This window comes from Gymnoscopelus microlampas, assembly GCF_963454915.1.
Source record: "Gymnoscopelus microlampas genome assembly, chromosome: 5".
Lineage (NCBI taxonomy): Eukaryota > Metazoa > Chordata > Actinopteri > Myctophiformes > Myctophidae > Gymnoscopelus > Gymnoscopelus microlampas.
Window position 1 is genome coordinate 44,892,778 of NC_139942.1, and position 23,115 is coordinate 44,915,892.

The window sequence follows — 23,115 nt, forward strand, 5'->3', positions numbered from 1 at the left end:
TTTTCCTTTTTTTTTCTCTCTCTCTCTCCAGGATCTCAGTCAAAGAAACAAATGGTACCATCAATCACTGGACAGAGTCTGCCACAGGGAAGGTATTAATAAAACGCTAATACACCTCACACACACACCTCACACACACACACACACACACACACACACACACACACACACACACACACACACCTCACACACACACACCACACACACACGCACACACACACACACACACACGATGGCTCTTCTAGACAACTCCTCCCGGCCAACGTCCCTCTCGCTCCCGGAGGAGCGAGAGAAGATCATCGGGGAGGGAGAGGGGGAGGGGGACATCAACAAGGAGGTGGAGGTCGCCGTCCTCAACCTATCTGGGGAGGATCTGGGCCACGTTACCACGGAGATGTCCTCCTCCCCGCCCCCACCACCCCTGGCCAAGGTCAGGAGGTCCTTCGCAAACAAGCTGCTGGAGCGCGAGGCCACCGCCAATCAGCCGCGCGCCAAGACCCCGGGCCCGGAGAAAGAGAGGGGCCGCTTTGGCTGGGGTGAGTGAGGGGCCACTGTATAAGCACTATAACTATGACTATACATCAGGGGTCTTCAACGTTTTTCAGGCCAAGGACCCGCTAGCTGAGAGAGATATGAAGCAGGGACCATGAGCACTAGTGAGGACCAATTATATGAAGATAGGTTGAAAATGGATGAAGTCGTCCTTTAAGGCTTTGAGGTGATTTTTGGAGGCTTTTTTTAGGCTTTATTTGATGGCTACAGTGGAGAGAGACAGGAAACGGAGAGAGAGAGAGAGAGAGTAGGGGAGTGACATGCAGAAAATGAATTGGCATGGCCAGAATTTAACCTGGAACTAGCTGTCAGGCATTAGAGCCAATGTGGTATACCAGTGGTTTTCAACCTATTTCATGCCAAGGAGCCCTAAATTGATATACATTTGGCCGCGGACCCCCATCTGAAAATGTTTTGTGCCAGGGACCCCCAGAAGCAAAGATTTTTGTTAAAAATGATTGCTTTAAAAATATATATATATTCAAAGATAAGCACACGTTTTCAAGATTCTTCTAAAATAGCAGATTTTGGACGTTGTTTTTGAATAGCCAAAGGTAAGTGGTTCAAATGATTGTGACACTATGTTAACTAATTTCGCTGGGGACCCCTTGGTACCCCCCCCCCCCCCCAGGACCACTGGTGGAGAACCATTGTGGTATACGCACTAACCACTCGGCTATCGGGTCACCCCACCCCAAAAGTTGACCTTGGCTGGCACCGTGACTCGAGTTCCCTAAAGGCTGCGCGACTGGTGCATCTTTCAGTATTGATTAATGCAATATCTCCTCTAGAGATGTGTGCTTATTGACCGAATGTGGATCGGGCTGCGTTCACATAATGTGTATTGACTGAACCCCCCCCATCTCCACACCCCTGCAATAGTTTGGACTCTCATCTCTGACTAATGGAGACTTCTGCTGCAGTGCTGCACACGTCATCGATTTGGATGACCTTGAACATTCTTCTTATTACCATTCCTCTTCCATATAGTCCTCTTTCCTTTTGGCTCACATTTCAGGTGATGCTATATTTCTCACCTTCCGTTATAATAACTCTCTTTCTCTCGCTCTTCACTTAAAGTCCTGCCAACAATATGGCTTTTTCACACATTCTCTCCATTCTCAATGTGTGGTTATTCTCCCCTCGTAACTCTCTGGCCTCACACACACACGCGCACGCACACACGCACACGCACACGCACACGCACACACACACACACACACACACACACACACACACACACACACACACACACACACACACACACACACACACACACACACACACACCTCCCCCTTGTTCCCCCTGTTCTCACAGCCTCACAGCTTGCTTTTATTCTCTGGAAGAGTGAGATGGGACTGAGAGGAGCTCAGAGTACATTCTGTCCTGTTTCTGTTTGAGCATTCAAACAGTATCTGAGTGTAAGGCACGATATGACAACTAGTAGAGGTTTAGTTGTTGCCGCATGAACCACTAAAGAAAGTACTTTCTTCTATTTCACTGCTGTATGTCCTCTTTGATATGACACACAAAGCCAGAGACGTTAAACATTCATGCGTTATTTTATTTCTTCCCCTTTTTCGCCCAGTCTAGTCGTTTGCCAGTTAATTCCCAATTCCCCTTGTGTTGTACGTCCCTTATCGCCGCTGATCCCCGCTAATTGGTTCGTTAGGGAGGGTGTGTAGACAAGCACATGTCTCCGCCGATACATGTGACACACGGCCCAGTCTGCTTCTTTTCACATGACAGACAGTGAGGAGTTTCACTGGGAGGGACGCGACACATGCGGAGGAACGTGCTATTCTGCTCAGTTCAGCTCTCCACTGAACAGGCACCCTGCCCAGCCTGTAGGAGGCACTATAGTGGAGTGACAAAGATCCCCCCCCCCTGCCCATGTTGGAGCGCCCCCAAGCCAAGCAGATTCAAACCCCCGACTTCTGTATTATTGACGGCTCCTGCCCATGAGCTGAACGTTTCGCTCTGACTGTCCAAACTCTTAGGTACTATCCGGGAACGCAACTACAAATGTCTTCTAAATCCTAACAGTTTTCTGAAGACCGTATGTTGCTATAATATCAGTGGTTCTCAAACTTTTTCTTATCAAGGACTGCCCCCCAAATTATATGTATTTGGTCACGGACCCCCATCTCAAAATATTTGGTTCCAGGGACCCCCCCAGAAGCAAAGATTTGAGTTACAAATGTTTGCTTTAAAAATATATAATTTCAAAGATTAGCACACATTTTGACGATTTAAAAAAAATAGCAGATCTACAAGCTCATAGAGCGGCACTCGGTGCCGCGCTATAGCTTGTATATCTGATATTTTTGAATTGCCAAATTATATAATATAATAATGGCTAAAATCGCACAGACGCGCTCCCCGATTAATTGGGTTGATGCACTCGTCGCCAGTGGCAGCGCCAGCGTGCGATGACAAGAGACAGAGTGCTTGTCGGGGAATTCAGGAGGTTCCCGGGTTGATCCCAGTTCCTTGCATTGTGTCGAAGTGTCCCTTGAGCAAGACACCGAACCCCCTATAGGCGCCCCCGACGATGAGCAGGTTGGCAAATGGCATCGTTGCACGGCTGCCTCCGCAATCGGTGTGTGAATTGGTGGATGTAACGCATATATACATATACTTTTTCCTTTGAAAAAAGGTGCCATGTACGGTAAATTAAGTTCACAATTCTCTCCCTCAGCTGTTTCTGTTTTACATTCATAATTTATAATTTAGCTTGCAGGCATTCAGCTGGTGCTGTGTTATCCACACAGTGACCTACAATGAGAGCAAGAACAGAATCTATGTATAAATTACAGGAATCTCTGTATGTATGTATCTCTTTCGTGTATCTCAGAATCTCTATATGTATCTCCTTCGCGTATCTCAGAATCTCTGTTTGTATCTCCTTCACGTATCTCAGAATCTCTATACGTATCTACTTCGCATATCTCAGAATCTTTATACAGTATGTATCTCCTTCACGTATCTCAGAATCTCTGTATGTATCTCCTTCGCGTATCTCAGAATCTCCGTATGTATCTCCTTCGTGTAGCTCAGAATCTCTATATGTATCTCCTTCGCGTATCTCAGAATCTCTGTATGTATCTCTTTCGCGTATCTCAGAATCTCTATATGTATCTCCTTCGCGTATCTCAGAATCTCTTTATGTATCTCCTTTGCGTATCTCAGAATCTCTGTATATACTGTATCTCCTTCACGTATATCTCACAAACCGCTCATCCGATCGAATTCACACTTGGCGGGTGTGTTAGTGAGAACCTAAGGAAGTAAGTTGATCGAATGAATGGTTCTTTTCACAATTTCTTTCGTGTCACTTCTGACATTCACTCATATACCCCCCAAGGCAAAGAGATGATTTTAATTTACCTTTTTGTCCTACTTCTAAACATCAATCTTTCATCAAATTTAGAGGCCCTCAGTTGTGGAGCTCTCTAGATGCATCACTCGAGGCATCACTATCCTTGCCAATATTTAAGAAATATCTAAAAGAATATCACATTTATTCCTCACTGTAGTCCATATGATTTAGTTCTGATGTGTAATCTTTACAAATTGCACTGATGCTCCCCTTGTAAACTTGTATTATTTTGTATCGTTCTAATCTGTTATTTAATGACCTCTAGGAAAGGATTCCAAATAAGCCTGCCGGCTTCTTCCTTTCCTCGCACAGTAACTTGTTTTCTTTGATATGTATCGTTTCGTTTATATTTGTTTTATAACAATGTGCTAATAAACTAAACTGAACATAAACGGTTCTGTGAAGGACAGACACAGACATGCATTCAGTACAGGGATTCCTGGAATAGAATAGATAGAAAGATAGATGTTTAACCTAGGCTTGTATAGCTACCTATATAGGTGTGATACACCATAAGTCCAAATATTTTCATCTATCATCTTTTGCCTCTGTGCTATACTATGTGATCGAGGAACTGGAATGAATGATTCCATTTACTCTCGTTGTGTGGTGAAAAAATGTCTCACCATCATCACACAATCTATTTCTGCTTTTCTCTCCTAACATCAGCTGAAATGCAGAGGCTTCATTTCCATGACAGCAGCACCTGTCACTTGCAAATGTCTTCTAAATCCTAACAGTTTTCTGAGAACATCATTTTCCTCTAACATCTCCTCTCCTCTCCTCTCCTCTCCTCTCCTCTCCTCTCCGATCCGACGTCATCAGCAAAGAAGAAACGTAAGCGCCAGCGCTACGTGGAGAAGAACGGCCGCTGCAACGTGCAGCACGGCAACATGCAGGAGACCTACCGCTACCTGATGGACATCTTCACCACGCTGGTGGACCTCAACTGGCGCTGCTCGCTCTTTGTCTTCGTCATGGCGTACGCCGTCACCTGGCTCTTCTTCGGCGCCATCTGGTACCTCATAGCCTACTGCAGGTGAGTGAGGGGGGTACATGAATACACATTTATTGTTATTTATTTTTATTGGTGAAACATAAGTGGTACAGAGAAACAAGGGTTGGTTATCATTGTTAACATATCACCATGATTATTTTGAACTTTTATGGGACAGGACTGAACTTGACCAAGAAAAAAAAACAGACAAAAAGAATGTAGATGAATAAAAAACCAAGATACAATGGGGCGAAGTTTACTAGAGTATCTGAGGTGCTCACCTCAGAGAAGGAGTATTTCTTTAGGATCAATCTGGGTCAAGGGATGTGAGGGTGTTTATAAATGCTTTTAGCGGTTGCCATCTATCATAAAAATTGGCAATTGAGCCTCTTAGAGAGTACTTTACCTTTTCCGATGATAGAAATGACATGAAGTCCTTGAGCCAGGAGGTGGTGGATGGTGGGCGTGGGCTTTACGTCTGTGCAGGGGGATACGTCTACGGGCTATGAGTGAGGCGAAGGCTACAACGTCTAATTCCTTCTTGGAGAAACTAGCAGGTATGAGGGGCACCCCAAGGATGGCTACCAAAGGGGCATGGTTCTAAGTTGATAGCTTGGGACAGGAGAAGAACATATGGGTATGGTTGGCAGGTGACAGGCACACCTGTCACAGGTGTCGCTCGGGGTACATGAATAATAAGTGGATGAACACAGTGGAGATACATTGAGTGAGTGAGGCAAGTAAAAAAGGTTTTAAGGAGGTCAGGACAGATTAATTCAACTTTTATTTAAGAAAAATAATTTAGGGTGACAGTCATTTATGATGCCAAGATGAATCCAAACGACAAACGACCAACACATTAAACCAGTTGAAATGAGATCAAACACAAACATATTGATCAACCAATAAAATCACTTAAACTGGGATCAACATGAAATCAACAAATAAAATCTGTTCAAATAGAGCACAAAAAAAACCCAGACAGTTCCAGACAGTTAATAGATGTTTTTCATATTCCTAAATCAGCCTAGAGGTATTAAGGGTAGAGTTTTAGGTCACGTTGCAAGAATTTCCACGAGTCTGCTGCACAGATACTAAAAGCTATCTTTCATAGGTCAGACCTATAGTGTACCCGATGAACCAGCCAGTCGCTGGGAGTGAGTTAAAATTGGATCATGGGTTTCCAATTTAACGCACGTATTTGTGATGTACGATGGTAATTTTCCGACTAGAGCTTTATAGATATACAGATACCGATGATTATTGCGTCTGTCAGCCAGGGAAGTCCACCCGACCTTATCATAGAGCGTACAGTGGTGAGTACTGTAGCTGTCACCGGTAATAAACCACAGAGCTGAGTGATAAAGGGAGTCTAAGGGCCTGGGTGTGGAGGCAGCCGTGTGTCTGTAAATTATGTCTCCATCCAGAACCGATCCAGACGCTTCAACAATCCTTTTCCTACAAATCAAAGGAAAATTGCTTTCATTCCTGACATAGCTTCCCAGAAAGGTTGATATGTGGTATTTGAAAGTGAATTCGTCATAAGAGGCAGATGCCAAGATAGTTGTATTCTGTAACTCTTTCAGTATTTGACCTGTTGCGATATTATGCAGAGTACAGTTATCTGTGTTTTTGGGGGACTTTTTCAGAGACTTTCACTAGTAAGAGACCACTCCTCTACTTAAGTTTAACAATTTATTGAAACGTACTGAGATGAATGTGGAACGAGATGAGGAACCTTACCCAAGGTTAGGGCGAGGCTCAGGGTGGGGGGAGTAGTCTCGGGAGCTGACGGCCATCGATGCTCTACTCGGGGAGCGGTCGGTCATCTCTGCCCCGTCACTGCCCCCCCCCTGGATTCCTAGAAAAGTAGAGACAGGAGGAAGAAGAGCGAGAATGGAGGGGGAAGGAGGAGGTTGGGGTGGAGGAGGACTAACTTGAAAGCAATGAATGGCAGAAACAGCCGATCTACAAGCGCAGTACTCACAACATGTTTGGTCTGTCGTGGAGCGGAACAAACGTGTCAGTTGAGAAATCGCAGGTGTATTTATACTGTGGTGATTGCAACAAGGATTGGCTGAGGTGATTGGAGGCAGGTGTAGTGGATACGCGTGATTGTGGATGGGGAGTGGCTAATGAGTGAAGGTAGGCAGGTGTGGTAGATAGAGAAGCTATTGAGGACAGGGAGTCGTTGTATAGACTAATTATTTGTTTACCAACATTGAGACTGGACACACAGGTGATTGTTTCATGCAATCAATTCCCAAAATATTGTTTTGGGGTGCGCTGGTTTCAGTACATTCAACCTCCTCTTGTGTGTTGGCTAGTGAGGCATGTCCTAGGGAGACATGACAGAATGGTTTCATTTGGTGCCGGCCTGCGCGCATACTGGTTCTTATCAGTGTGACGTCGTCTGTTAAAGGGTCTATACAACCACCTTTATCGGATAGGGTCAGTGGAGAAGAGAAAGGAAACACAGTGAAGGGGCAGGGGGAGTCATATTCAGCAAATGGTCCGGCTGTGCCGGGAATCAAACCGGGGACTTGCTGTAAAGCATTATAGCCCATGTGGTACGCAGCGGCGTCGTGGCCTATAACCACTCGGGTATCGGGTCACCCCAGTTGTCTATATTTTTGGATCTCGAGAAAACCATGAATTCTGTTTTTTTTGTATTAACTGTCGGTTTAAGATAACTGCGAAAGGATGCCATTGGTTGCCTTCATGAATTCATGCTCATGTGCTGTTATTTCTCAGTTTACACAGTTGAAGGCAGGGCAATATGCTCATGTAATAGCCGGCTGATGTAAGAGCATCGACAAGCTCCAGCAGTCACAGATGAATCATCACCCAGTGTATTTTTATGTTTCAAAAACCTATATATACACTTCGCCGCCTCCTGTCTATTCTTTCTGCTCTCAACACCCACTTTGTCACCTCTATCTCCAGTGGTGTAAAGTAACTAGAGTTCATTCAAAAAAGTACATTTACTCAAGTACTGTACTTAAGTACAATTCTGAGGTATTTTTTACTTTACTGGAGTATTTCCCATTTTCAATACATTTACTTCTACTCCACTACATCTCAGAGGAAAATATTGTACTTATAAAATATTGTACTATTGTACTCCACTACAAGTATTTGAAAACTTTAGTTACTAGTTACTAGATTTTGATTATTTAAAAAAAAAACATACATGAAACACTTCAGACCTATATATACTTGGGCTATTTTCAAAGGATTTTATACATATAATAACTTGTGAAATGGGACATTGTGCTTAATGAGTGCTTTTACTTTTAGTACGTAAGTATATTTTGACTCCAATACCTTTGTACTTTTACTCAAGTTAATCTTGAATACTGGTACTTTTACTCGTAACAAAGTATTTCTACATTGTGGGATTTAGTTTAGTTTATTTCAGTCAATTTTTATACTTTTACTTTAAGTACAAAATGTGAGTATTTCTTCCACCATCTGTCTATCTCATGCTCGCTTCCTCTCTCTCACACATCCTCCCTCCCTCCCTCCCTCCCTCCTTCCTTCCCTCCCTCCCTCCCTCCGTCTCCTCATCTCTCCCATCGTCACCCATATATAAAGGGGCGATCTGGACCACCTGGAGGACACGACGTGGACGCCGTGCGTCAACAACGTCAACGGCTTCATCTCGGCCTTCCTGTTCTCCATCGAGACGGAGACCACCATCGGCTACGGCCACCGCGTCATCACAGACCAGTGTCCCGTGGGCACTATGCTGCTGCTGCTGCAGGCCATCCTGGGCTCCATGGTCAACGCCTTCATGGTGAGTGTGTGACGTATAGCCTCGCGTGGCCAGACTATAGAGCATGGTTTCTCAAAGTGGGTGCTGTGGCACCCTAGGGTGCCGTGACACCAGTCCAGGGGTGCCTCAGAATTTTTTGATGATATTTGGAATTGATCCATATCACTTTTGGACCTACACCAAATCTCTTTGTCAAAAATAGCCGATCTACAAGCTCACAACGCATCGCGTTGCGATGCGTTGTGAGCTTAGCCTTAGCCTCTATAGACGAATCCACAGACGCGCTGCCTGTAGCTGCCTGTAGCTGCCTGTAGGCGGCCATTGCTGCGGTGTCGCGATCATCATCATAACCTTTATTTCAACTCGGAGTACAGTTGAGGGCAAGCCCTCATTTTCAATGTAGCCGAGATACAACATAATCAACAGGAATATATTTACATACATCGATTAATTAAAATCAGAGAATAGAAATACTCAGTATTTCAAAGAAAGAACAGGAAAATTAAATTAAATAAAACAGTTACAGTCTGGTACAAAGGTGCTGGAAACCATTGCTCTATATTGACCCAATGAGGGCAGTAAACTGATTTTTAGAGACTTCTGAAGCTCATTCCAGGCAGATGGTGCACTAACAGAGAATGCTGCCTTGCCTAGCTCTGAATTCGCAAATGGAACCTTGAGCGTCAGGAAGTCACTCGATACGGAGTGTTGACACCACAGCTATGGCTCCCTACAGGCAGCGCGTCTGTGGATATGAGTCTGGTGCTTCTATGAGTTTTTTTTCCCAAGGGGCGGGATCAAAAGAATGGCTCTGTCTGGATGCAAGATTTGTGCATACATTTGAAAACCTGTGAAATGGGCTATTGTACATAATGAGTACTTTCTACTTTGGTACTTTAAGTACATTTGGATACCAATACTTTTGTACTTTTACATTTTAAATTCTGAATTTCTAACTACTGCTTGTAACAGAGTTCTACATTGCGGTATTGATACTTTTACTTAAGTACAAAATTAGATTACTTTTCCCATCACTGCTGCCGGGCGGCACTATTCAGTCAATCCAAAGCGTTATCTGCAATGTGACGACAGACAGACTGAGGCTTTGTTCTTTAATTGGCTTTACACAAGTCAACAAACAGAGGATAGGAGCCACGTTATAGCTTGCCAGGCGTTGCCGGGGTTATTGTGCTGACAACACGTTGTGAAGGTTCACCACCCCAGTGGTTCTCAACCTTGGGTCTGGACCCCCAGGTCCCCACATGATTTTGGGGGGTGGGGGTGAGATGACAGTGAAGTGACAATATAAGGACTTTAAAGACCTATTTAATACCAAAAAAGAAAGAAAGAAAATAAATGAAAAAGTACCATTACTTTATCAAAAGTAATCGACTAGTATACTATAAAAGCTGGCCAAATTGTCAAATAATATATGTAAGATGCAAACATTTTGAAAATAGTCGATCTACAACCTTGTAGATCTGCCGTTTTCACAAGATTTATCTGTGGAACCGAGTCAAACCAAATGTAATGCCTCAAGTCCTACAATTCCAAGTGCTTATCAGGGTGGGGAGTCCCCAGTTCAAATATGATTATTTTTTGGGGGTCCCCTGTTTTGGGGGGTCCTCAGTTCAAATATGATTATTTTGGGGGGGTCTTGGCCGGACAAGGTTGAGAACCACTGCACTACCCTGGCCTGTATAGACAAATCCACAGAGCACTGGGGTGTCAGACTCCTGCTGCGGTGTGCATTCTGACACTGCAGTTATGATTGCGCCAGGGGAGCGCTCTGTGGAATCGTCTATAGCCCAGTTTCTTTTTGAGTGGCAATGCCCCCCACCTCTCTTCCTTTTTTTGTAAAATATTTTGTTCCAGGGACCCCCAGAAGCAAAGATTTGAGTTACAAATGTTTGCTTTAAAAAATATATATAAAAAAATGTGCACACATTTTCACGATAAAAATAAATAAATAGCAGATCTACAAGCTTGTAGCGTGGCATTCGGTGCGCTTGACAGAGATGCGTGCAAAATGATCCCGGATTGAATGGGTTAATTTGACCCAAACCCTTGATAGTCAATATAAGATGAGAGGATGGATGCCCTATTTGGGCGCAGATGGTGTTCTTCCTGTGAAAAGAGAGAATGTTGTTTTGGAAGTGCTGACGGACGATGCAAGTAAGCAGTTCCTTTTGATGGGGATAATGAATGATGTCCAACCAGCATCTTGTTTGTGCAGCACAGTCCTGACCTGGAAACATGCCATTAGCAGCTGAGGGAGATGTGTGTGTGTGTGTGTGTGTGTGTGTGTGTGTGTGTGTGTGTGTGTGTGTGTGTGTGTGTGTGTGTGTGTGTGTGTGTGTGTGTGTGTGTGTGTGTGTGTGTGTGTGTGTGTGTGTGTGTGTGTGTGTGTGTAGCAGGCGCTCCGCTTTGCATATTAAAGCAATCTGACTCACTCACAGGATATTAATAGTCCCACTACTGTATGTTTTAAACATTGTTAGTTGGCGGTAATTTGGGAGACAATAACAATGGCCAGATCTAAAAAGAATGACATAACCACTTCTTTGGCTATTCAAAAATAGCAGATCTACAAGCTCGTAGGCTACGAGCTTGTAGATCTGCTATTTATTTATTTTTATCGTGAAAATGTGTGCAAATCTTTGATTGATTTTTTCTTTTTTAAAGCGAACATTTGTCAAATATCTTGTTCCAGGGAGGGACCCCCCAGAAGCAAAGATTTGAGTTACAAATGTTCGCTTTCAAAATACTGCAGCACTATGTAACTTTTTTTTTATGAATAAAATGTCCATTTTGTCCAATTTGTATGCTAGAGTATGTTAATACAATATACTGTAACTTATACAATCAGGGTGGTTGTATTTTGACTCCCTGCTCTTCTACTGAAACATTTAGATGCTGTGATCTAGGTGAGAGACCTTACCTTTCACATGATCCTGTTTCTGGTTTGACAAGAATTTTTGACCTGAAGTTCAAGATGCAATTTATCGCCTGAACGAGCAGGCATGGCTCGCCGCTCTATTAGCTCAAAAGTAGAAATGTCAGCACTTGCGCAGGAAAGTTACAAAGGGGGCGTAAGTGATTTATACTTCGATGTACGATGGCATGGCAAAAAAATAGCAATTTTCAAAAGAATGTACAGTAGAAGCGTAACGTTTAGCCTATAATGACATGTCCTAAACAGCGACGCCAGGTTGAAAGTGGTTAAATAGTTGGAATGATTTGAGCTGATGAAGGATTTATAGCAGCAGGATGTTCTCTCACTGTGACTGCAGAGCATCAAAAAACAGATCATTTAATTTTTAACCCATTAAGACCTCAAGCCGATTCTACAAATGTCTTCTAAATCCCAACAGTATTATGAAAAACGTATGTTTCTATATCAGTGATGATAAAAGGTCAAGGACCCCCAAAATGATATGTATTTGGCAGTGGACCCCATCTGAAAACATTTTGTTCCAGGGACCCCCAGAAGCAAAGATTTGAGTTAAAAATGTTCGCTTTAAAATAATATATATTCAAAGATTTGCACATATTTTCAAGATTTTTCAAAAATATCAGATCTACAAGCTCGTAGCGCGGCACTCAGTGCCGCGCTACGAGCTTGTAGATCTGATATTTTTGAATAGCCAAAGTGTAAAATAATGTTTTTTAGCTCAAATCAAAAAATGACACAGATGCGTTCCAGGTCTTAATGGATGAAAGCGTTTGCAATTCTTTTCTCTGATTCTGTTGTTTTCTCTCCCCCTCTCTCCCTCTCTTTCTCCCTCCCCCAACTCAGGTGGGCTGCATGTTTGTGAAGATCTCCCAGCCCAACAAGCGAGCGGAGACCCTGGTGTTCTCCAAGCACGCCGTCATCTCGCGGCGGGACGACAAGATGTGCCTGATGTTCCGCGTGGGCGACCTGCGCAAGTCGCACATCGTCGGCGCCAACATGAGGGCCAAGCTCATCAAGTCCAAGCAGACGCAGGAGGGTGAGACTGACCGACCGACCGACCGGCACATGAACGCATTATGTCTGTCAGCGTCGCTAGAGATGTAGGAACTAGTAGAGTACATTTGTCTCACTGGATCGATGCCTTTCTTATGGCTGCATTTATTTATTTATGTGTTTATTTTTGGGTTTTTAACCCCCTTGCCTCCCCCGTTATGCTTTTTGATTGATTGATTGTTTGACAATTTTATTAGGCAAAAATAAATGTAAAACAGCATGTTACATTTATAATACTTTTGTCTAAACGGTCCGACCAAAAAAGTCCTTGCGGACTTGTTTCCGTTGGGGTCCTTGGTATTAATTTCATAGGCATATATAGTAGCATCCAAACAGTTCAAATATCAACATAAAAATATAGAGAAAAAATATCACTATGTACAACAACAAAAAAAAGCATGAAAAAAATATATATACAAAAAAGGGGAGGGGGGTCGTCTGTCTACCGGGAAACTGGTACTACCTCCTCTTTTGGCCTCCAGAAAGATGAGTTTTTAGGGCTGTTTTAAATGAGCCCAGCGAACTACATTTTTTGAGGGATGGGATTAGACTATCCCATACCTTGGTGGCCGTGCTGTAGAAGGAGAATTTGCCCATGGCAATTAATTCCTTAACATTTTAAGTATTATACTCAACTAGGGACAATGCTATTGTATAGAGTTGATACTCAGGCCCTGTTTAGACGACAACGGTCTCTAGAGAAAACTCCAAAATAAAAAATCTGCATTTTCGGAGGTTGAAACTGCAACAAAGTGAAACCCCCTTCCAGAGAGGAAATATTTGAAAACACTCCACCTCGCGTCTCCGTGTAAACATGCAATACGGGGTAGTGATGAGCGGGTCGGGTTTTTTCATGACTCGGCCCGCCCCGCCCCGCGACGGAACCCAACCCGCCTCAACCCGCCCCGCGAACCCATATATAAATCTATGGCTCAACCCGCCCCGCGACCCGCGATTTTTTTTTTATTCTGTAAAATCATGGTTAGAAAATAATCCCCAAGTGTATTCAAACTGTTTTATTGTTATTATTCTTATTCTTATTAGGAATAAAGACAAAACAAGAGCATGTGATCTTTTTTTTTTTTTTTGCGTGTGAGAGCGGCTGACCCGCTGACCCACAGCCCGCATAATTGCCTCTGAAATTCTGACTCGACCCACCCGCGCCGCGGGTTGACCCGCGGGTCCCGCGGGTTACGGGTCGACCCGCTCATCACTAATACGGGGGGAAACGGCAAAAAGTGTGACGTCATGGTCATGGCTCACGTCGGCTCACGGCGCGTATGCTATTACATCGATGTAAACAAACAGCTGTGATAGGAAGTAGAACGAAAGTGGTTCTATCTGGCAGCGTGTCACACCGCCACCTAGCCACCTGGCATGCACACTACAGCGTTTTCAATCACTTCGGCGTCCCTGTGTAAACGCAGAATAAAAAGTGAGAACGCAACGGCACTCTTTTTCTGTTCTGAGCATTAGTGCCTAAACATGGCCTCAGTGTTTCACCTCTCCTCTCCTCTCCTCTCCTCTCCTCTCCATGCTAGGTGAGTTCATCCCACTGGACCAGACGGACATCAGTGTGGGCTTCGAGACCGGCGACGACCGCCTCTTCCTGGTCTCCCCGCTGGTCATCTCTCACGAGATCGACACCCAGTCTCCCTTCTGGGACATGTCCCCGGCCCAGCTGGAGAAGGACGACTTTGAGATCGTGGTCATCCTGGAGGGCATGGTGGAGGCCACAGGTGAGCAGTGTTGATTTCGTTGACTAAAACTCTGACGAAAAATATCCGTCGACTACCTTTTTTCTCTGACGAAAGCAAAATAAAAATGAAATAAAAATTAAGCTATGATGACTAAAACTAAGACTAAATATCCTGACAATTTCGTCAACAAATAAAAAACTAAAATATAAGGGAGGGACTTGAGGAGAAGAGATCCAGTAGAACTAAAAGACAAGTCATTTTATGTCTGGTTGCATGCTGAAAATAGCAGATCTGCAAGGATTCCAAATAAGCCTGCCGGCTTCTTCCTTTCCTCGCACAGTAACTTGTTTTCTTTGATATGTATCATTTTGTTTATATTTGTTTTATAACAATGTGCTAATAAACTAAACTGTGTGCTAATAAACTAAACTGAACATAAACGGTTCTGCGAAGGACAGACACAGACATGCATTCAGTACAGGGATTCCTGGAATAGAATAGATAGAAAGATAGATGTTTGACCTAGGCTTGTATAGCGACCTATATAGGTGTGATACACCATAAGTCCAAATATTATAAATATATAGCACGACGCGTTATGAGCTTGTAGATCGGCTATTTTCAGCATGCAACCAGGTGTAAAATCAACGATTACGGTGCCATCAAGGCACCGCCAAAATACATTTTAGTCGACTAAATCAACTGTAGTTTTAGTTGACTAAAATCTTATGATATTTAGTCGACTATAACTAGACAAAAACTAAAACTTTTCAGAAGACTAAAATATGACTAAAACTAAATGGAACTTTATTCAAAAGACTATGACTAAAACAAAATCAAAATTTGCTGTCAAAATCAACACTGCCGGTGAGGAACCAACAACAATCCAAAGTTATACTGCCTTCATGTTTTTTTATATAAATAAGAAAAAGAGGGTTGCGCATCAGCGATGGGTTTTCTCAGTGGAGTGCTAGACCCAAAATCCAGTATACATATCAAAAGTAGGAATTGAAAAAATCCTTGGGAAAAAAAGTAAAAACGTTTTTATTGGCACACACCAATAAACGAACGCTTACGCGTAAGCGTTCGTTTATTGGTGTGTGCCAATAAAAGAAGTGGAAATGTGAGTACTTTGTCCTTTAGATGTGCTACCTCTTTGGGATGTTTTTTTATATGTTCATCTTTCTCTCACCAAATACGACCATCGTGTGTGATCGGTCAGAAACCTTCATTTCTGCCATCTTTTTTGTCCCGTGGACAGTTTTGAATCAAGGTTGTCTGAGCGGTGTAAACCTCTATAATCCCTCTCTGAGGAACAACAAACATGGAGTAGATGGAGAGATAAATATAACACACGTCACTTTGTCCACTGTGTCTGTCGCCCAGAAATGCTGAAATCTCTGAGACAGATTATGTCAAAGCACGTCTGAAGGGTGATGTGTAAAACAACAAAACAGCGGCAAATCGTGTCAAAATCACCTTTCCAGCTGTATGCAGTGAGCCAGGGCTCTAATGCATTGGTTCTCAGGGGTCCGGGGACCTCCAGGGGTCCTTGAGGGAGTTCCAGGGGGTCCCCAGCTAAATGATGGATAGTTAGGAACCAAATGGTCCCTTATGGGTCTGTAACTCTGAGAGTGTACAAATGGAACCAAATGGACCCGTTAGGGTCCATTTGGTTCCATTTGTACACTCTCAGAGTTAAATTTACATTGATTTTACAATATAGTTTGGGGTCCCAGAGATACAAATGCCATTAAATGGGGGTCTGTAGCCTAAAGCATGTCAAACTGGGGGTCCTTGAAATTAAAATGGTTGAGAATCACTGCTAGAGCCGTAAAAATCTTCTCTTATGGGGGTCTCTGGCATATCTTTTCAAATGGGGGTCTGTGGGCTTTTAAGTGTCAGTGTTGTGGGGGTCCTTGACATGAAAAAGTTTGAGAACCTGGTCTAATGTTTAGAACTCAAAGTGGGGCGGGAGCCGCGTCGAGTGTAAAACAACGTAATCCTCAGAGAACTTGCTTGGCTCTGCAGCTACTTTGGAAGAACGCTGCAGCCTTTCCTAGGGTGCAGAACGGAATAGTTACAACATCGACCAGTAATTACTTCATTAATTAATACGTACATTAATTAACACAGTAATTACTACATCTCCGGGTCATAGACGTCCTGTGTTAAAAGTCATCCACCCACTCTCTCTCTCTCTCTCTCTCTCTCTCTCTCTCGCTCTGTCCTTGGACGAGAGGGTACACAGTGAAATCCTGATTGTTAATGTAACTCTGAGAGTGTGCACTCTCAGAGTTAGAAATGGATAAATGATCACTGTAAACATGAGCCCTTTGAGATACATTCTCAGCGACCCCAAATCGCAAAATCCATTTTGTATTTTTGTTAGCCAGTCATCACAGTGTTAGCTATATTGATTTGTTTACATCCAGTCGTTGACCATCTTTCCTGTCAGCAGAATGCACAATGGTAACAAAAGATGACTTTGTATTGTCAACAGACACCCATAATAGAGTATAGGGTCCCTTTGCTATGTGAGTGAGCTCGAAAAGTAATTTTAGGCAGCTTGAAAAAAGGAGATCAATATCTAAGGCCATATGTGCTAAGCTGGCAAAGATTTATTGAGTTGAATCCCAAAATGTGCGTCTACAGCGTATAATGTGCTTGTGCTTCATCTGACAATCTTAACCCATTCAGTGCGGGAACGCATCTGTGTCATTTTTAGATTTCTTTGGCTGTTCAAAAATAGCAGATATACAAGCTCATAGCTACGAGCTTGTAGATCTGCTATTTTATTTTTTTGCAAATCGTTGAATATATATATTTTTTTTAAGCGAACATTTGTAAACATTTTTGTTCCAGGGACCTCCAGAAGCAAAGATTTGAGTTACAAATGTTCAAGATTTCTCAATAAAATAAGATCTAGATAGCCCAAAGAAATAAATAAATGACACAGATGCGTTCCCGGTCGTAATGGGTTAATATCAATAGCTCTGAGCAGAATACAGTAATGTTTATCGCGACGCGTCGCAGAGCTTATTAGATCATTTATTTCCGGTGCAACTCCGTGCTTATATAGGGTTGCCAACCGTCTCTTGAAATAAGGAATCATTCCTTATTTTGGAAACTAAAAGACGTGTCCCTTATTTATCTGATAAAAGGGACACACTTTGTTCATTGTTTTTGGGTATCAATCAATGACACACATCTTCAGTTCAAACAGCTAATATAGTACAGGTTGTTAACCACTTAAACCCTCGTCTAGACTAACACTTGTGAGCTTGTAGATCAGCTATTTTTTGGCTAATGTTTCCCCCAGCATATAATAATAATACACTTTATTTGTATAGCACCTTTCATAAGCTCTATTTTATACCTAGGCTATTTGAAAATAGCCTAGGTAAATCGCGGTGCGTTGTGAGCTTGTAGATCGTCTATTTTCCAACATTTTAGTACTTTTACTTTTGTTACTTTAAGTACATTTTGATACCAATACTTTTGTACTTTTACTCAAGTAGTAGTTTTTTATTCCGGACTTTTACTTGTAACAGAGTTCTTCTACATTGCAGTATTGATACTTTTACTTAAGTAAAACATTGTCACCCCTAACTCTGTCGTACACGACTGTGTCTAAATCAGGCCAATCTGGGAACCCATCGTCAAATAAAAAGGAAAAACAGCGCCCCCAGCGTTTTTCACTTTTGCATTCTGAATCTGTTCTTGAGAGATTAAAATCAGGCTTATAACATGCAGAGATGTCTGGCAGAGATTGGCAAATGCACAGACTCGAAGTAAAGTATCGTTTTCGCTTTCGTTATAGCCTCATAGCATAATTGCCTAACTCATATTTTTAAGGTTCTCTGGAGAGACAAAACTAAATAAATCACTTTCTGCCTAAGTCACCTAGATAAAACTAATTTTGCTAAGTCATGTTTATCTACCTTTATATATATATCTGCCTAACTCTACTCTCCTAACACTGCTGATTCATCCTGCCTTATTGCCTATGTCCTCAGCCTATCAGAATGCTTGTTTACATTCAAAATCATTTCTGCCTACAGTAAGTCAAAACTTAGGCAGAAATTGACTTTCTGCCCAAGTCATTTTGGAATGTAACAAGCATCCTGATTGGCTTAGGACATAGGCAATAAGGCACAATGATGCAGCAGTGTTAGGAGAGTAGAGCTACTTACTGTAGGCAAAAATGTCAATTTGACCAAAAAAGTGAGTTAGGCAATTATGCTCTGAGGCTAACGATCCATTTCTGATGTGATGTGAGAGGTTTGTGCTGTATAAGTGGTACCTCCGAGGCAGAGTTGTTCTCACTGCCCACTGCAAATATTGATTTGTTTATGCTGCGGGTCTAAACGGTTTGTGTGTGTGTGTGTGTGTGTGTGTGTGTGTGTGTGTGTGTGTGTGTGTGTGTGTGTGTGTGTGTGTGTGTGCGTGTGCGTGTGCGTGTGTGTGTGTAGGTATGACTTGCCAGGCGAGGAGCTCCTACCTGGCAGAGGAGGTGATGTGGGGTCACAGGTTCAGTCCCATGATGTCCCTGGCCGACGGCTTCTTTGACATCGACTACGGGTCGTTCCATCACACGTTTGAGGTAAGAGGAGGAGGAGGAGGAGGCCATGGAGTGAAGCAGTGTTGATTTCGTCGACTAAAACTATGACGAAAATGTTTCCTTGACTACCGACCAAATATATTGACAATTATGTCAACAAATAAAAACTGGACTAAAATGTTAGGGAGTGACTAGTGGAGAAAAGATCCAGTAGAACTAAGGCAAGTCATTTTATGCTTTGTTGCGCTCGCGTGTTGCGCTCTGAAAATAGCAGATCTACAAACTCGGCATGCGCGTCGCCACCGACCTGAGGGAGTGCCGCCGTGCCTGGCGTCAGGTTGGTTGGATAAGCGGTTGTCCAGAATCGGCAGAAAAGGCTCTGGCCATGGCCCGAGCCATGGCCAGACCAATTGATTGCCATGGCAACCCCAGCCTAAGCTTGATTTGGCAAATTTGATTAGTTAGTCAGTCCATTTTACACAGTCAGTTTGCACTCTTCAGACATTCTCCACACATTCTCCGCAGACATTTACCATTATTGCACAAGAACATTCCAGAACCGCTGAGCCGCACAATATGACCATATATGGGCATACCCATATGTGGTTACAACGGGTTCTCTGACAACAGGTATAAGGGGTATTACATAACAGGGCGGGGCATTCCCTATTTGCATCGTTCCCGAGTAGGCCGGTACCCGTCGAGCACTGTTCTAGTAATAATAATTGAAAGACTTAAACTATAGCGAGTAAACGCATAAAGTATTTATGACAATGTTTACTAAGGTAACAAAAACAAGTATTAAATCCTGTCAAATCTCCATTGGCCTGGTTTCACAATAAAGAACTACTTAGGGCGTTAAGAAGGCTCCGGTAAGAAGGCTTGGACCAATGGAACTAATAGTAATACGTCACAATAAAAACTGAATTCTTACAACGGTATTTGTTTACATGATTTATTTACAGCATATTAATGTTTCGAATAAGGCCATTTTAAAAACAATATAACAAATGAAGTCAATAATTCAGAATAACAGTAAAATGAAAAATAAAATGCATATTCGAAAAGGAGTGAGAAGAAGAATAACTTATTGCTCCCGCCCCTTCTCCATCAATAATACATATCACAACAAGCTTCTGTGCTGGTCCATTTCTACCTATAATAAATACTTATCAATCTGTGATATTTATACATATATTACATACCTACACATACACTTACTACATACATACATACATACATACATACATACATACATACATACATACATACATACATACATACATACATACATACATACATACATACATACATACATACATACATACATACATACATACATACATACATACATACATACATACATACATACATACATACATACATACATACATCTTTTAAACCAGTTGTTGTTGTCAATGTGAAATGAATCGATACTGTAGCAACCGCATGGCCTCTTTCTCACCTAAACCGTTATCATACAGAAGCAGGTGTTGTGTTGGCATGTAACATTGTGAATAGAGATCGTTATCAGACTAGTTGCCATTGTTCTATTAGTGCTCTCCTACACAGAGGGTTGTGAACGTTGCTATGACGACCGTCTGCATTGATGGTCTGCAGTATAAAACAAAGTACAGTACGTGTGTAGCAAAAGTGAGTGGAGTTTTTCATTGATTCAATACTTTGTTAGTAAAACATTTAAACAGCACAGGTACAGTAAAAAATAAACTAAGGCTAAAAGGATAACAAAAAAAGTCCTGGGGACTTTGTTTCCATTGTGGTCCTATGTATTCAATTAATCAACAGAGCATAGAATATTAGCACATGAATACATGTAATCAACAAATACAAATTATATATTTACAGAGGAGAAACATATTTCTGGTCATTATGGTATGTAATATTTTCCCATATTTGTGCTAAATCTTGGGGTTACCAGATCGTACAGTAGGAGTCAAGTTGAGCTTGTACCATGCAGTGGAGAAGTGCCATAAAATGAGAACATTTATTGTACATGGTGAATAAAATCAATGGTTATGTTTAGCATGACCCAAGACATCCCAGACATTCTTTTCAGACTTAGGGCAGCAACTATCCATAATTTTCTTGCTTTTTATTTTTATTTTTGTATGTATACTAGAAGTTCGGGCCGCTACGCGGCCCGAACGTCTAGCGTGACGCGTCGTTCACTTTGCAGTGCCACCTTACAGGCACCTCACAGTGTGAGAGAGAGTTTTGTGCTCTCCTAAATCCACGGCAGGCTTTGAAAGTACCCACTTCAGAAAGAGGTGACGTGCATCACCTCTCCAATGACCAAAACCCACTTTGTGATTACTCAGACCTGGTATGGCAGACCTGTGGGGAGTGTGCAGTGGTGTACAATGTGAAAAGATAGTTGAAATCGCAGGAGATGAAGTTAGCAGTTTATTTGTGTAAAGGGTGGATAAGAATGAAATGGTGTGAAAGACAGTGGCGACGTCGTCAGGTCCACAGGTTGTCATGGCAGAGCCTGCAGAATGGGAGAAAAGGAGAAGGCAGGAATCACCTAAGTAGTTATGATGAATGGGCCTAGTTTATAAGTATGATTATGAGCATTTATGACTCTTTCTATGGTTATAGATTATTACTATTTATCACTATGGAAGCCGTCGAACTGGTGCGATCTGACGGCATCCTAGAATTTATAGGTAGGATGTGATGTCATGCTGTCGTGAGATTACGTCACACTGGCGTTGTGTCCATATTCGGGACGACCGTCTCATCGTCATCGTCGTCTTGGTAACAGGTTGGTTTGTTGTGATGATGTAGTGTAAAGTTTAGGTAGGATGTGATGTCATGCTGTCGTGAGATTACGTCACACTGGCGTTGTGTCCATATTCGGGACGACCGGCTCATCGTCATCGTCGTCTTGGTAACAGGTTGGTTTGTTTTGTGATGATGTAGTGTACGTACATACAACCGACATACTGACAACCGACATGGCGCAGGATTCAAATTGTAAGGTAGATTCTTGATTATTGACATTGATTATTCAACAAAATCGATGAATAATTTAAGCATCAAGACTTATTGTAGACTTTATGGTGTCATGCAAAACATTGTGAAAATAGCCGATCTACAAGCTCACGTTGTGAGTATACATTGGCTATTTTCACTATACATATTTTTCAATTTGCCTATAATGACATGCCCAAAATAGGGATAGATTATTAATCAAATATTTCATTAACTCTTCGATTATCGATATTGTTTTCTATAATCGATTAAATACATTTTCAAACCCCCCCCCCCCTCTTCACACCCCCCCACAGGTGGACACGCCCTCCTGCTCGGCGAAGGACCTCTCATTGGCTACCGCCAGACTGGAGGCTCACCTGTATTGGTCGATTTCCAGCAAGCTGGACGAAGAGCCCGCCCTGATCACCAATGAGGCGGAGAAACAGTTGGACAGGGGCTCGGTCAATGGGAAGGGAGGGGTGGGGAAGCCGACCTTTATTGTCGGGGAGATTACGGATATCCAAGAGCAATCAGGAGGACTGGGGGAGCTGAACGGCAGCATCGCCACCGACCCGTCAGAGTCGGAGGCCTAGCGGAGAGAATGTTTACACGGGTTGGGGGGGGAGGGGTGCCATTTAAGTGTGTCATTAAGATTGTCTGTTGTGTTTCTCATTGTTTTATTTAAGAAGTTTAAGCGGTTTGATTGGTTATTATTGCGATATCATGTCATATACCTTATGTCAGTGGTTCTCAGCCTCTTCTGGATCGGGGCCTACTATCGGCTGCCGTGTTGAGTGGTCAGATGGGTGGGCCGCATGCATTTTCATAGCATGTTTATTTTATGGTCAATCAATCAATTGTGTTCTGTTGTATACTTTAAAATCCGATTCATCGGTATAACAATGAAAACTAATTTTTCAGTGTTTTAAAGAAGAAATACCATGACATGATATTTTTTTAACATTAATTATTTTCTTATTAATGTTATCATTAAAGTGTTTTGCCAATTATTTTCGGGGGCCACTTGCAGTATCCTCACGGCCCACCAGTGGGCCCCTGGCCCACAGGCTGAGAATCACTGCCTTATATGTTACCTTATGTGGGGAATATATCATTTTTTGAAAATGTTGTCTTTT

The 23,115-nt window shown here is 42.5% G+C and overlaps 1 protein-coding gene across 1 annotated transcript; it reads left to right on the forward strand.

Moving 5' to 3' along the window:
• Positions 1-232: 232 nt before the first annotated feature.
• On the forward strand, positions 233-22,572 carry kcnj9 (potassium inwardly rectifying channel subfamily J member 9; the record flags this gene model as incomplete). The annotated part of the gene is made up of 7 exons (XM_084056939.1): positions 233-536; positions 4,760-4,973; positions 8,529-8,730; positions 12,509-12,701; positions 14,260-14,457; positions 18,894-19,024; positions 22,294-22,572. 7 exons carry the CDS (start codon positions 233-235, stop codon positions 22,570-22,572), a joined length of 1,521 nt encoding a protein of 506 aa, XP_083913065.1.
• Positions 22,573-23,115: the final 543 nt, after the last annotated feature.